The sequence below is a fragment of the Bos grunniens genome, chromosome 13 (genome assembly GCF_055505025.1).
Source record: "Bos grunniens cultivar Pamir isolate PY7600 chromosome 13, Bosgru_T2T1.0, whole genome shotgun sequence".
Lineage (NCBI taxonomy): Eukaryota > Metazoa > Chordata > Mammalia > Artiodactyla > Bovidae > Bos > Bos grunniens.
Window position 1 is genome coordinate 22,091,760 of NC_141177.1, and position 13,945 is coordinate 22,105,704.

General features: G+C 48.6%; 1 protein-coding gene across 7 annotated transcripts in view; it reads right to left on the reverse strand.

The window, feature by feature from the left end:
* Window positions 1–13,945, reverse strand: part of TTLL9 (tubulin tyrosine ligase like 9) — a 58,875-nt gene that overhangs the window by 16,942 nt on the left and 27,988 nt on the right. For all 7 annotated transcript variants that reach the window (XM_086332516.1, XM_086332518.1, XM_086332514.1 and 4 more), the window contains 5 exons: window positions 5,410–5,478; window positions 4,682–4,756; window positions 3,477–3,567; window positions 2,390–2,430; window positions 1,470–1,557 (listed from right to left, as the gene is read on the reverse strand). In XM_086332516.1, the coding sequence (XP_086188642.1) occupies window positions 1,470–1,557; window positions 2,390–2,430; window positions 3,477–3,567; window positions 4,682–4,756; window positions 5,410–5,478 (364 nt within the window). The remainder of the gene's footprint in view (window positions 1–1,469; window positions 1,558–2,389; window positions 2,431–3,476; window positions 3,568–4,681; window positions 4,757–5,409; window positions 5,479–13,945) is intronic.

Here is a 13,945-nt window from a genome sequence, read left to right on the forward strand (position 1 = left end):
CCCTCCACAGTGGAAGCATGGAGTCTTGACCACTGGACTACCCAGGGGAGTCCCTCATCTAACCTTAATAAGAAATGAGGTGGCAAAAAATGAAACTAAAATAAATTCAATGAGTTGCCTATGACAAATTCTTGTTAGAATCACAAAATAAGATATACTGGAAATGCTAAAGTTGGCTAAACAGAAGGAAACAAATTGTAGAAAATACTCAGGAAGGCCTAAGCCCTTCTGACATTCAGGGAATGCAAATGTATTACCTTGGACAGACACTTAATTGAATGATGAGATTAAGGCAGAGCGATGTGAATTGGCTAAAAGCATTAGCTGGATTGCCCAAGCCAGAAGCTTGGCAGCATCACTTGCTACTTCCACCTCTCCCATATGAAGGTAACCTAGTCCTGCTGGTTTATCTCCTAAATATTTATTTCTAGACCATTTACCCCTTTTCCTCTGATGCTCATGTCTAAAAGTCTTAAAAACAACATTTGCTCTTTTTATTTTGACCAGATAATAGACTCACATAGTTCAAAAGTCAAAAGTATAAAAATGTATATAAGGAATATCTCCTTCCCCTAACCCCAACCCTGTCCCCTCCCATTCATTTCTCCTCCAAGTCAAATTCTGTTTCTAGTTTCTTGTCTATCCTTCCAGAGATGTCTATGCACAGATAAATGTATATACAGAGACATACGTTTTAACATGAATGCAAGCGTCCTTTCCACAGAGTTCTACACTTAGTTTTTTTCCAATGAACAATACATCTTGGAGATTATTTCATCAATACATAAGTCACCTCCCCTGGTTCCTTTTTACCAGCTGGATAGTATTCTGTTGTATAAATGAACCATTCATTCGGTTATTTCCCATTATTATTTTTTTCCCTCATAACAAGGCTATGCAGTGGATAATGTTTAAATCTCTCTTTTCCTATCCTATATTGTGAGTGTACCTGGAGGATAAATTCCCAGAAAGGAATTGCTGTGTCTGTGCATTTGTTGTTTGATAGAAATTTGCCAGATTGCCGCCTAAGCAGTTGTACAGTTGACACTTCACCAGCAATGTATATACTCCCCTAGCCTTGCCAATACAGCATGTTATCAAAATTTTCGTATCTGCCAATTTGGTAGAAAAGGCACTGTATTCGAGTGAATGAGTGAGTCAGTGACTAGGCACATAAAGGGATGTGAACATTTTCCAAAGGGGCTCAACAAGTCCAATCCTATGAATCAAATCAATGTGAAATGACGATCAAGCAAGGATGCTTGGGGTGAGTTGCTATGAGCATAGCAGGACTGTTTCCCTCAGGTCACTGGGGGATCTCCCACCCCCTCAAGACTGTAAGTTCCCTGAGGGAAGGGACCAGGGCTGTTTTTTTCACTGCTGTATCTCCTATTCCCTGATGGGAGTTTGGACGGGAAGGGCAGGGTGCCTGGAAGATGCTGGGGGCGGGTGGGGGAATCCTAGGATACACTGGTCATCGATGCTGTTCAGTGTGAAGCGGGTGTTGGAGAATCGGGCGAAGCCATCCCGGTACAGCCAGGCCCGCAGTGGGATGTACTATGGGGGAGGTGGGAATGGAGAGAGAGAAAAGGGAAGGAGGATCAATTCCAGCACTTTCACACCTCCTGGCTTTTGCACCTGCTGTTTCCTCCATCTGAAATGCTCTGCCTTCTTTCCCACATCATCCTGCAAGAATCTGCCCAAATATCAGCCTTCTGATTCGACCCCCTCTTTCCAGCGGGTAGGAGTGGGTATGGAGAGATGCAGAAGGGAACAAAATTAACGGGCCTTTCCTCTGCTCCACCACCACAAGTGACACCCGCCAGACGGTGAGCTCCAGGAGGGCAGGGGCCGAGCCTGTCTTAGACACTCCGATGTCCTGTGCCCAGCATATTGTACCATGAAGGTTTAAGTGTTGAATGCATGGGTGGAGGGAGTACAGCAGCTGTTTGGTTAAGAGAGTCCATTGTCAGGATCCGAATCCCTGCTCTGCCACTCACAGCTGTGTGACCTCGAGCAAGTTGCTCAACCTGTCTGATCTATCTCCTTATCTGTAAAATGAAGCAAACAAAAGAACCTACCTCCCTGGTTAATTAGAAGGACTGAAAGAAAGAAAATCTGCTAAATACTGGGCCTGGTACTTAGTAGGTGCTCAATAAATGTTGGCTGTGGTTACCACGGATGACTGAACGGAGAAGGAAGGCAGAGATGATCCAGATACTGCGGCCTCTGAGATGGCCAAGCTTGGATCGGTTGACCACCCCCTGGGGTCTCCCAGGCAGGTAAAACCAGACAGCTCACACGGGTGCCCCCAGAATGGCTGTCCTGTCCCCTGGGCCAGCTGCCCCGCCCCCGCCCCTAGGAGAGAGCACCTGTCTTGGTCACTCACCGACATCACCAGCACGTAGACACGCAGGTCAAACTTGCGGCCTGTCAAGCAAGGGGAGAATGAATTGGCATAACAAATACCGATGGTGTGTCCAGTGCTGAGCTAGGTTTGTGGGAGATGGCAGTGGACAGGCCAATGTGAATCCCAATAAAACCACAGGAGGTGCCACGTGCCTGCCTAGCCCAGAGTAGGTGGGGCCTTCAGGCGGGAGGCGCTGCCTGAACAGAGTTTCAGAGGGGACAAAGAGGGCTTGGTCCAAGGGCAGAGTGCAAGGAGACAAGGTCAGTGAGGTCAGCAGGGGCCGGTTTCTGAGCAGTTTTGGGGTCTTGTTCCAGCAACCATGGGAAGCCACTGAGGGGTGTCTGACCCCCCTGGCGACTGTGTGTGGAATAGAGCAAAGGGGACCAGAGCCATGGGCGTCAGCGAGGAAGGAGAGGTCAGTGGCCAGAACTGGGTATGGAGCCAGCCAGCCAGGTTCAAGAGCTGCGTGGAGCCTTGATGAAGAACCATATGTGGGAGGAGAAGAGAGGGACGTTTCCAGAATAGTCTCCACCTTCTGGCTTGGTGAGGGGAGGACAGTTCTGTCCCCAGGTAGGGAGGCTGAGGGGTGAGCCAGATGGTAAGGGGAGGACAAGGCTGGATTTTAGTCTTGTTGGGTTTGAGCTGCAGAGAGATGCTCGCAAGGGCATGTCACAGACTGTGGGACATCAGGGTCTGTGGTGTGGAGCAAGGTCTTAGCCGGAGACAGAAATCTGGGAGTCACGGGATCTGGGTGGTGATTAAAGTCATGAAGAGGATGGGGGTCACTGGGGGAGGGAGGGGCGGAGGAGAGACCCACGGAAGTCCCCAAGGAAGGACAATGCCTGAGGAAGTGAGAGGGGGCAAGTGATATTAATGCTATTCCATGGGGCCCCTTCAGAGCACTGGCCCCTCTTGGTCAAGACCCTGCAGGACAGGGTTCCATCTTTGCATCCAATCATGCCTGGCAGCAGGCTGAGCCCATCACTGGCTGCTGATCCAGGCTTGTTGACTGACTAACCAACCAACCATCCTGTAGAAGGGCAGGGAGCAGAGACGCACATCTCACCTCCTATCAAGTAGGGATTTTCGATGTAACGCTGAGCTACATAGTTCTCCACGGGAATTTCATCTTTCTGGTCATCAGAACTTCTTGTGTCCTAGTTGTAACAATAATTGTTATTAACATTTTGGGGGGGGAGCATTTCCTGTGTAAGAGGCACTGTGTTAGGCACTCTACTTTGGGTATATGATCTGATCCTCAGATCAACCCTGTCAGGAAAGTACTAATGTTATCACCATTTTATAGATGAGAAACTGAAGCACAGAGAGGGGGAGTGACTTGCCCAAGGTCACACAGCTGATGGGTGGTACAGCTGGGAAGTCGTCTCACACAGGCTGGGCCCAGAGCCTGGGCATTTAACATCCAAATCTGTGCTGTCCAATAAGGCAGCTACCAGTCACATGTGGCTATGTACATTTATATTTTAAATTGATTAAAAGGAAATGATATTACATGTGACAGTAAGGATGAAATTCGGAGGCATCATGCTAAGTGAAATAAGCCAGACCTAAACGGACAAATCTTGTCTGATTCCACTTCCACGAGGTGAGAGTAGTGAAATTCTGAGACAGAAGGTAGGAAGGCGGCTGTCAGGGGTTGGGGGCAGCGGGGCAGGAGTTAGTGTTTAATGGGTACAAGGTTCAAAGTTCCAGAAATGGAACACAGTTTGCACAAAACTATGAATGTACTTAATGCCATTGAATTGCACACTTAAATAAGGCTAAACTGAAAATTTTTATGTATATTTTATCATAGTCAAAGAGGAAATAAATTAAAAGTCCAGCCTTTCAAGCTACCCTAGCCTCATTTCCATTGTCTGGATATTGACATGTCACTAGTGGTCAGGACATTAGAGAGCACGAGCGTGTGCCATTCCCCCCACTGGAGAAAGTCCCATTGATGGTACTGCTGGAGTACCACCCGGGCCTCCAAGGACATTCCTCTTCCTTCTCTTCCTGCGGATTCTTTGCAGCCAGCCCAATTCAGGCCTTTTCACCTCACCATCTGCAAAGCCCTTTCCCACCCATTGTCCCCTTCACGGTAACCTTGTGAGGCCCCAGGGCAAATGTCACATGCTTGGTGAGGTCATCTGGGCCCAAGGGCAGAATTTTCTACATCTACCATCACCCCCACCCTGAAGATTTGCTTCTCCATCAAAACTGCCAGTTCTTCTCTTTCTGGGGTCCAGGGCCACCCACACCTATACTCACATGGCTTCCAGAGGGGTTGACAGTGTTTCGGGCCGGCTGGGCCTCCAGGCTGGTGAGCTTCTTCCCAGCGGTGCCCTGACAGTTTCATGGGAGGAACAGGGACACACAGTGAGGAGGGGCAATTCATTTATTGTGCCCCTGCTGCGAGCCCACTGGCACAGTAGGCACAGGTGGTGACAGCCTGCTCCTGTCACGCAGCCTGCACCATTACCATCTTTCAGGTTCAGAGGGGTTCGGCGCTTTCCCCAAGACCACAGAGCTGCTGAACGGTGGAGACAGGGTGGGCCAGCATTTCTATTATACAGATTCCTGCACCAAGACAGGCTTGGGTTGGGGGGCAGGGAGAGGGCTGCTTCAGGCTTAGTCCAGGAGCCGGAGGAACAATTAGCCAAACTCCCCCAGCCAGATGAGTCAGAGGCCCAGGAAAAGAGCGTACTGTTCTCTTAGACACACTAACTCATCCTATCTTCAACGGGTACTTTACTATCCTGATTTACTGGGAGCACCAAAAAGTGAAATAACTTGCCCAAGCTCACACAGCTAAGAAGTAGTAAGGTCAGGATTTGAACCCAGGCAATTTGGCTCCAGAGACCCTGCACCCATGGGCAGGCCTGTGGGCAGAGCTCCTTTGCCAGCCCTCCGAGCATTGAGTGTGAGGAGGAGGGGCCCCTGATCCTTGCAAGGGGGCAAAGGAGGGTGTGGGGAGGAAGGGGGAGAGGTAAGCTCACCTTCTTCCAGTCCATGATGTCCTTCAGCCTCCGGAAGAGGAAGATGCCCTTCCCCTGTGACCGGGCTACCTGAGGTGGGGGTGAGGGCAGAAAGATTGGCTCTTAGCTCCATGTGGTTCCCTATGGGCCCCTGGACCTGGGGCCCTTCCCCAGCATTTCTCTGACTCCAACTGCTTTGTGGGCCTCGCAGCTGTCCCCAAGGATTGGCCCAGTGCAGCCTTGAAGGGGTTGGGACAGAGAAGGTGTTAAGTCTGGCGGGTGAGAGGGAGGGAAGTAGGGAAGAAAGTGAGAGACTTGGTTCACAAAGGCACACAATTGCATGAATAATACAAAGGAGCAGACAATTAAAAAGCCATTTCTAACAGTCCTGGGAACATATCATCCAATTCTTTTTTTGGAAATCAATTTGCCTTCCTAATTAGATTTTGCTTCAGCTAATACTGAAGTCAGTCTGCCTTTACTGAATTCCAGTATAGATAATTCAAAGCTTCAGAGTCTCAGGGTTGGGAGTATCTTTAACATCATGCAGAGCAGGAGGCACCAAAGACATTGCCCACTCTGCGACATCCCTCTACAGGTCACCTGCCTGACCTTGCACATTCACAAAGCCAGGGAGCTCACTACCCTCCCCCGCCCCTAGATAGCCCATTCCATGGCAGGATAGCTGTATTAGGCAGTCATCCAACAGGTACGTAATAGGTGTGCTTGGCTTTATGCTATAGCAATAACCTAGACCTCATGGACTTTCACAGCTTAATCTGTGTTGGGCTAAAATCTATCTGCCTGAAAAAAATAAATAAATAAAATAAAATCTATCTGCCTGGTACTGGCCTCAAGGGCCTCCTAGAACAAATCTGACTTCTAGACCCCAGAACAGCCCTTTTTAATTATTTGCAGCCATTGAACAGGTGATCCAGAGTCATTTTTCTCCAGCATAAATGCACCCAGCCTGTGCAAATTCTCATTTCGTTCTCATCTTCTTGGAGCATGGCCCAGCTGGTTAAAGAGAAGCTCTTTATACAGTGTGAGATGGACAGAGCTGTCACTGACATGCCTATTCCAGAAGATATCCTCCTAAGGGAAGAATCCTAAAGAGTGGAGAATAAACTTCCTGCATGGTGATTTATCAGGATGGTTGAGACGGGAAATCATCTAATACCTAGCCTGCCGGACTGTCATTTCCAAAAGCAATCATGATATTCCCAGTCCCATATGTCTTCCACAACCTTATTACCCTCCACCTTCCATCAAGAGCAGAAATAGCTGTCCCTTCTCCTTGAATCTGTGTGAGCCTATAGGACTGTCTCAGCTATTTTTGTGTACAGCAGAAGCGATCCTGTGTGAGTTCCAATATTAGGTCATAAAACGCAGCACAGCTTCCACACGCTTTCTCTTGGAGGATGTTCACCCTGGGAACCCAGCCACCATGCTGTGAGGAAGCTCAGGGCACATGGAGAGGCCCATGTGAAGGGCAACTGAGTCTTCTAGCCCTCAACCCTGGCTGAGCTCCCGGCCAGCAGCCAGTACCAACTTGCCAGCTGAGCTAGTGAGCCAGCTTGGCAGTAAATTCTCCAGCCCTCAGTAAAGCTGCCTTGATAAATGCTGGAGCAGCCACAAGCCCAGCTTGGAGACTTGTGAGCTACATCAGAGATGACTGTTGTTTCAGGCCTCTGAGTTTTGGAATGAAGCAACAGAAACCGAAATTTAGGGGAACAGTTCCTAACAATGATAATGTTAGCAGCTAATATTTCTCAGCGATGAACCAGGCACACAGGTTTCACACTCATGTCCTCATTAAAGCGTTTCAAAAAACTTGTATGTAGGCATTAATATCCCCATTTTGCAGCCAAGGAAACCAAGGGACAGAGAGGCCAAGCCCTCTGCTCAAAGTTACCTAGCTTGTAGGTGACAAATCCAGGCTTGTTAAATCTGTTTCACAAGCCTAGCGCTCACTCAGCTCCTGCAAAATGTGAGGGAGTATGCAGAATTAGGTGATAAACATGGTGTCACTTCTGGGAGCATCAGTGCTACCTGATGAATCGGGAAGAAGATATTTTTATAGTATTTTTATTTAAAGATATGTTATTGATTGGGCTTCCCTTGTGGCTCAGTTGGTAAAAAATCCACCTGCAATGTGGGAGACCTGGGTTCAATCCCTAGGTTGGGAAGATCCCCTGGAGAAGGGAAAGGCTACCCACTCCAGTATTCTGGCCTGGAGAATTCCATGAACTCTACAGTCCATGGGGGTCACAAAGAGTTGGACACGACGGAATGACTTTCACTTTCACTTTCATGTTATTGATTGGAAAACAATACAAGTGGATTATTAAAATGAACCTGTTTGATTTTGTATCACCTGCAGCCACTCACAGACTGGAAAAGGTCAGTTTTCATTCCAATCTCAAAGAAAGGCAATGCCAAAGAATGCTCAAACTACCGCACAATTGCACTCATCTCACACGCTAGCAAAACAATGCTCAAAATTCTCCAAGCCAGGCTTCAGCAGTATGTGAACCGTGAACTTCCTCATGTTCAAGCTGGTTTTAGAAAAGGCAGAGGAGCCAGAGATCAAATTGCCAACATCCGCTGGATCATGGAAAAAGCAAGAGAGTTCCAGAAAAAATCTATTTCTGCTTTATTGACTATGCCAAAGCCTTTGACTGTGTGGATCACAATCAACTGTGGAAAATTCTGAAAGAGATGGGAATACCAGACCACCTGATCTGCCTCTTGAGAAATCTGTATGCAGGTGAGGAAGCAACAGTTAGAACTGGACATGAAACAACAGACTGGTTCCAAATAGGAAAAGGAGTACATCAAGGCTGTATATTGTCACCCTGCTTATTTAACTTATATGCAGAGTACATCATGAGAAACGCTGGACTGGAAGAAACACAAGCTGGAATCAAGATTGCCGGGAGAAATATCAATAACCTCAGATATGCAGATGACACCACCCTTATGGCAGAAAGTGAAGAGGAACTAAAAAGCCTCTTGATGAAAGTGAAAGTGGAGAGTGAAAAAGTTGGCTTAAAGCTCAACATTCAGAAAACAAAGATCATGGCATCCGGTCCCATTACTTCATGGGAAATAGATGGGGAACAGTGGAAACAGTGTCAGACTTTATTTTTCTGGGCGCCAAAATCACTGCAGATGGTGACTGCAGCCATGAAATTAAAAGACGCCTACTCCTTGGAAGGAAAGTTATGACCAACCTAGATAGCATATTAAAAAGCAGAGATATTACTTTGCCAACAAAGGTCCATCTAGCCAAGGCTATGGTTTTTCCTGTGGTCATGTATGGATGTGAGAGTTGGACTGTGAAGAAGGCTGAGCGCCGAAGAATTGATACTTTTGAACTGTGGTGTTGGAGAAGACTCTTGAGAGTCCCTTGGACTGCAAGGAGATCCAACCAGTCCATTCTGAAGGACATCAGCCCTGGGATTTCTTTGGAAGGAATGATGCTGAAGCTGAAACTCCAGTACTTTGGCCACCTCATGCAAAGAGTTGACTCATTGGAAAAGACTGTGATGCTGGGAGGGATTGGGGGCAAGAGGAGAAGGGGACGACAGAGGATGAGATGGCTGGATGGCATCACTGACTCGATGGACATGAGTCTGAGTGAACTCCGGGAGTTGGTGATGGACAGGGAGGCCTGGCATGCTGCGATTCATGGGGTTGCAAAGAGTCGGACATGACTGAGCGACTGATCTGATCTGATCTGCAGCCGCTCACAGCCCTTCACCCCCTTCCTCCCCCTGCTATGCCCCTGGGGGCCATTCATCAGGGGTCATATTCAGTGGGTGTTGCAGATGTGGTTGGTGGTCTCCCCAGCAACCATTCTCTTTCCTTGCCAATGGAACCTCATTTGGGTCTCCTCTTCCCTGTGGCCCTGCCCTCTGGGGAGGTCTGAGCTCTCAGAGTGGTTCCATGCCTCTGCCACATGATTGGTTCAGGTGTGAGCTGGCAAGATGCCAGGGGAAGGAAGTCTGCCATGGTGACTTCTGGGAATTTGTGTCTTCTTCTAAAGGCCACAAAACCAGGGTATTCCCTTATTCCCGTGGCAGGTGGAGATGTGAGGGGGTGGGTTAGGGCTGCAGCAGCCTTGTTGTGACTGAGAGGAGCAGTCAGCCCACTGAACTGGGAATAGATGATAATGTAGAACAGCCTAACGAACCAACTCTGGATTCGACCTTCCATCATCAAAGGAAATTCCCTGGGGTCTGTAAATTTGAATGAGGAAAATTTTTCATCTTTATTTTCATTAACCCATGACTAGATTTTCATGTTTCCTTCCGTTATAAATGCAGGCATGAAATCCTAACAGTGTTAGCCAGGCCTGTGATTTGGGTCTCAAAAGAAATCACAGTTACTTTCATATCGCATTACAACTGTCTCCAAATACTGTTTATACTCGTTACAACCTCGAAATTATGGTAACGATCGGGCCTGCTGCTAGACTCTCTTTAATTGTTAATGGACAACACATATACTCCTGCAGCATAAGGAATGTGTTAATAGTTTGTGGCTGCCCGGTGAGAAGTGCCCACAGGACTCTGACTGCAGGACTGCAGTGAAGCCCAGCCCTGTTGGCCAGGCCAGCGATGAGGATGCAGGGACACGAAGGCTGGCCCACTCCTGGGACACAAGGGACTTCTGACAACAAATTGGGCTTGAGGCCTCACTGAGCTCCCCTCAGCCACCCTTCCTTCACTCTCTCCCTCACTGGGGTCAGACGTGGTGGGGTATCAGCACCCCTAGCCTCTCCCAGCTCCCTCCCCCTTGTCCCACAGGCCACACTCTGGCCTGTTGAATCTTGTCTTGGCGTCTATTTCTCAGAGGACCCAGACTAACACAGTTGGTGACTGTTTTACAGCATAGTTGCTTTCTTTTACAGTCAGACACCCTCTATGCCAGGCTTCTAAAAACCCTGTCCTGTGATGGGGTCCACACACTTCACCAGATGCTAAAGAGACACGAGGCATGAGAACAGTTCAGAACCCGTGCCTCCTTGTCTGAGCTGCTGTGAGTTGGGGCTTTCTGTTACCTGCCATCCCAAACACCCCAACTCTTGGGAGAGTTCAGTGAAAAAGTGTGAGAAGCCCTGGTTGGGGTAAACCCACATAAGAAAATGTTAAAACTCGATTTTTACCATCCTATAGTTTGGACAGAGGCCCCCAAAGCCCAGAACAGCCCAGTGGTCACCCCAGATGCTCACAGCCCTTAGTAAAGTGTCAGACCACTAAGTCTCTTTGTGGACACACAGAGAGACTGACAGACAGGGCCCTGAGTGCTAGCATCTGCCCTCCCAGCCACACAAGGGAGGCTGGAGGAGCAAGCATGGTCCCCATGAGCTGGGTCCTGTTCATTTCCTTGTTAATGCAGAGGGCCTGGGCTGGTGGGAGAGAGAGAGTGCCTAGGTGGAAAAAAGTTTGGATTGAGGTGATTTATACACTAGACTGATGGGATGGGAAGACAGATCCCTGTAAGTGTGCACTAAATCGTGTCCAGTTCTTTGCAACCTCATGGACCTGCAACCCCACCAGCCTCCTCTGTCCATGGGATTCTCCAGGTAAGAATACTGGAGTGGGTTGCCATGCCCTCCTCCAGGGGATCTTCCCAACCCAGGGATCGAACCCATATCTCCTGTGTCTCCTGCATTGGCAGGTGGATGTAGTAGGCTGACACGAGGGGGATGTCTGCTCCCTTTGGACTCAGTTCAACCTTCTCCTTCCAAGCCTGCGCTGCCCCCACTGAAAAGGAAGATGAAGGCTCGCAGGCCCCAGGGAACCATGCACAGGAGACACTGGAAGGAAAGGCAGGCTGGTCGCTGCCCGACCTGGCCTGGCCACAGCAACGATGTGAAAAACCTGGTATATGAGTGGATGACAACTGGCTGGGTCACAAAGGCAGGCCTTGTGAGAACAGAGGGATTCGAGGGGCTTTCTCCCTCTAATTTCCAAATTTAGGGCAATGTCCTATTTTTTAACATTTCTCAACACCAAAGAGATCCAAACAACAGGATCCCAGAACTAATGATCTGGCCCACTGGTTCTCAGAGTGTGGCACCCAGACCAGTAGCACCCTTATAACCAGTGTGATGGTTAATTTCATGTGTCAGCTTGGCTGGGCAACGCTGCCCAGTCGTTCGGTCAAACGTTTGTCTAGATGCTGCTAAGAAGACATTTTTTAGAGGTGATTAATATCTACAATCAGTAAACTTTAAGTACAGAATATCATTCTGGATGATGTGGGTGAGCTTCACTCATTCAGATGAGAACTTAAGAGCAAAACCCGAGGGTTCTGGAAAAAGAACAATTTTGCTGCAGGACTGTAACAGAAATCCTGCCTGAGCTTTCTGTCACCACAGTTTAGATTTACCAGCCCCCACAATATCTCATGAACTAATTCCTTACATACACACACACACACACACACATACACCCTAATGGTTCTATTTCCTTGGCGAGTCCTAACTGCCCCATTTGGGAATTTGTTAGGAATGCAGATTCTCAGGCCCCACACCAGGCCTAACTGAATCCAGTAGAGTGGGTGCTTCAATCAACTCTCCAGAGGATACTCACGTGTGAGAATTACTTCTCTACAGTCTCATTACTCAAAGTGTTGTCTGTGAACCAGCCCCAGTGGCATCACCGTGAGTGGTTAACAATGCAGATTCTGAACTCTCATCCAGACCTGCTGAGAGGGGTTCTGCACTTTAACCAGATCCCCAAGGATTTGTGAGCACATCCAAATTTGGGAAGCATGGACCCAGTGCTCCCCAGGGGCAGGGGGAAGAAATGGTGTTGCCTGGACTCTGTGAAATAACAATAAAATGGTCAATTATTGGGCACCTAAGTGCGAAGCACTTTATACAGCTTATACAATTCATGTATACAACCCATGTAACTTCAATTATCTCATGACCCTGTAAGGCAGGTATGTCCATTAAGGCCATTTTACAGATGAAGAAATGGACTGAGGGGGGTTGAGTCACCTGCTCAGGGTCACACAGCTCCTAAGTGGTGGCTCAGAATTAGAACCCAGGCTTCTGACTAGAAGCACCCACTCTCCACGCCCCACACCCTAGACAGGGAGCCTCAGCGATTCAGGAGAGAGGAGACACACACACACACACACACACACAAACATGAAACCAAGATTCCTCCTCTTAATTACAGCTGTCGTTGTGTCTGCTGCTAACAAAGGCCGGGGGCTGGGAAAGGAATCAACTTAATGTGCAGTTGCTTGTTCCCAATTAGCACAAATTACCATGTGTCTGAGAAGATAATATTGGGAACTGGGATCCGCCCCAGTGGGTTGCAGTGTTTCTCTGCTTAACACCCTTCCAAGCCTTTCTCGCTGGCCTTCCCTTCTCCCAGGCAGGGGGATGGGCCTTCCAGCCACACATCAAGAGGCCTGAGTAAATCCTGGCTCAGTCCCCTTTGGGAGCATCCATTGTTTTTTGTCAGTTTCCCCTCCATTCACGTGTGTGTGCCTATGTCGCTTCAGTCGTGTCCGGCTCTTTGTGACCCCATGGACTGTAGCCTCCAGGCTCCTCTGTCCATGGGATTCTCCAGGCAAGAGTACTGGAGTGAGTTGCCATGCCCTCCTCCAGGGGATCTTCCCAACCCAGCGACTGAACCTGTGTCTCCGGCACTGGCAGGCAGGTTCTTTACCACTAGTGCCGTGTACCTGTGATATTAGCTAAATCTGTATCAGCCAACACTAGCCTGTCCTCAGCCACAAGAAGGACTGCCCCCTCCCTACCCCACCCCCAGCTCCCTTCCTGGGGCCCAGCATGTTCCCAAATCCAGAAAATATTGGGGAGCTCTGATAATGCCATTCAAGGTTATGGTGGCATTGTTTTGAGAGTCCAGCCCTGGTATGAGGAAGGGCTGAGGGGCTGACAGGAGCTCTGGCACCCTTGCCCTCCTCTTTTTTCTTGATGCCCCCAAGGACTCCCTCCAGATGCAAGGCCTTTGTGCTTGCAGTTCCCTCCTCTCGGACTGCTCCGACCTCCGCCCTTCTCCAGGCTGACTCCTCTGTATCCTTCAGATTAAAGCTCAATTCTTTTTCTTTTAAATTTGTTTCCTTTCGTTTTTGAATACTAATTCTTACAAAGACAACAACTATCATTCAGTGAGGACCTAAGATGTGCTGTACTTTTGTTAACCCATTTAGTGACACAACAACATTATGCAATCGATAGGTGCTATAGTGATTCTCACTTTCCAGATGGGGAAACCAGGACTCGGAGAAGTTAAGTAACCTGCCTGAGGTCACACAGCTAGCAGGTGGCACAGCTAATATTTGAACCTAAGGGTTTGGCCTCAGAGCCCAATCTCTCACTTCTTCAGAGAAGCCTGCTGAAGGACTGGAGGAAGTCCTCCTGCTGTTTCCTCTGCTGGCACCATTCTCCTGATCAACACTTGCCACAGCTGTAACCACACATGTGTCCTCTACCTGAGAGCTATCTCCCCACCATCCAGTTCTGTGCCTGGCACATAGCAGGTGCTCAAAGAGCATGTGTGGG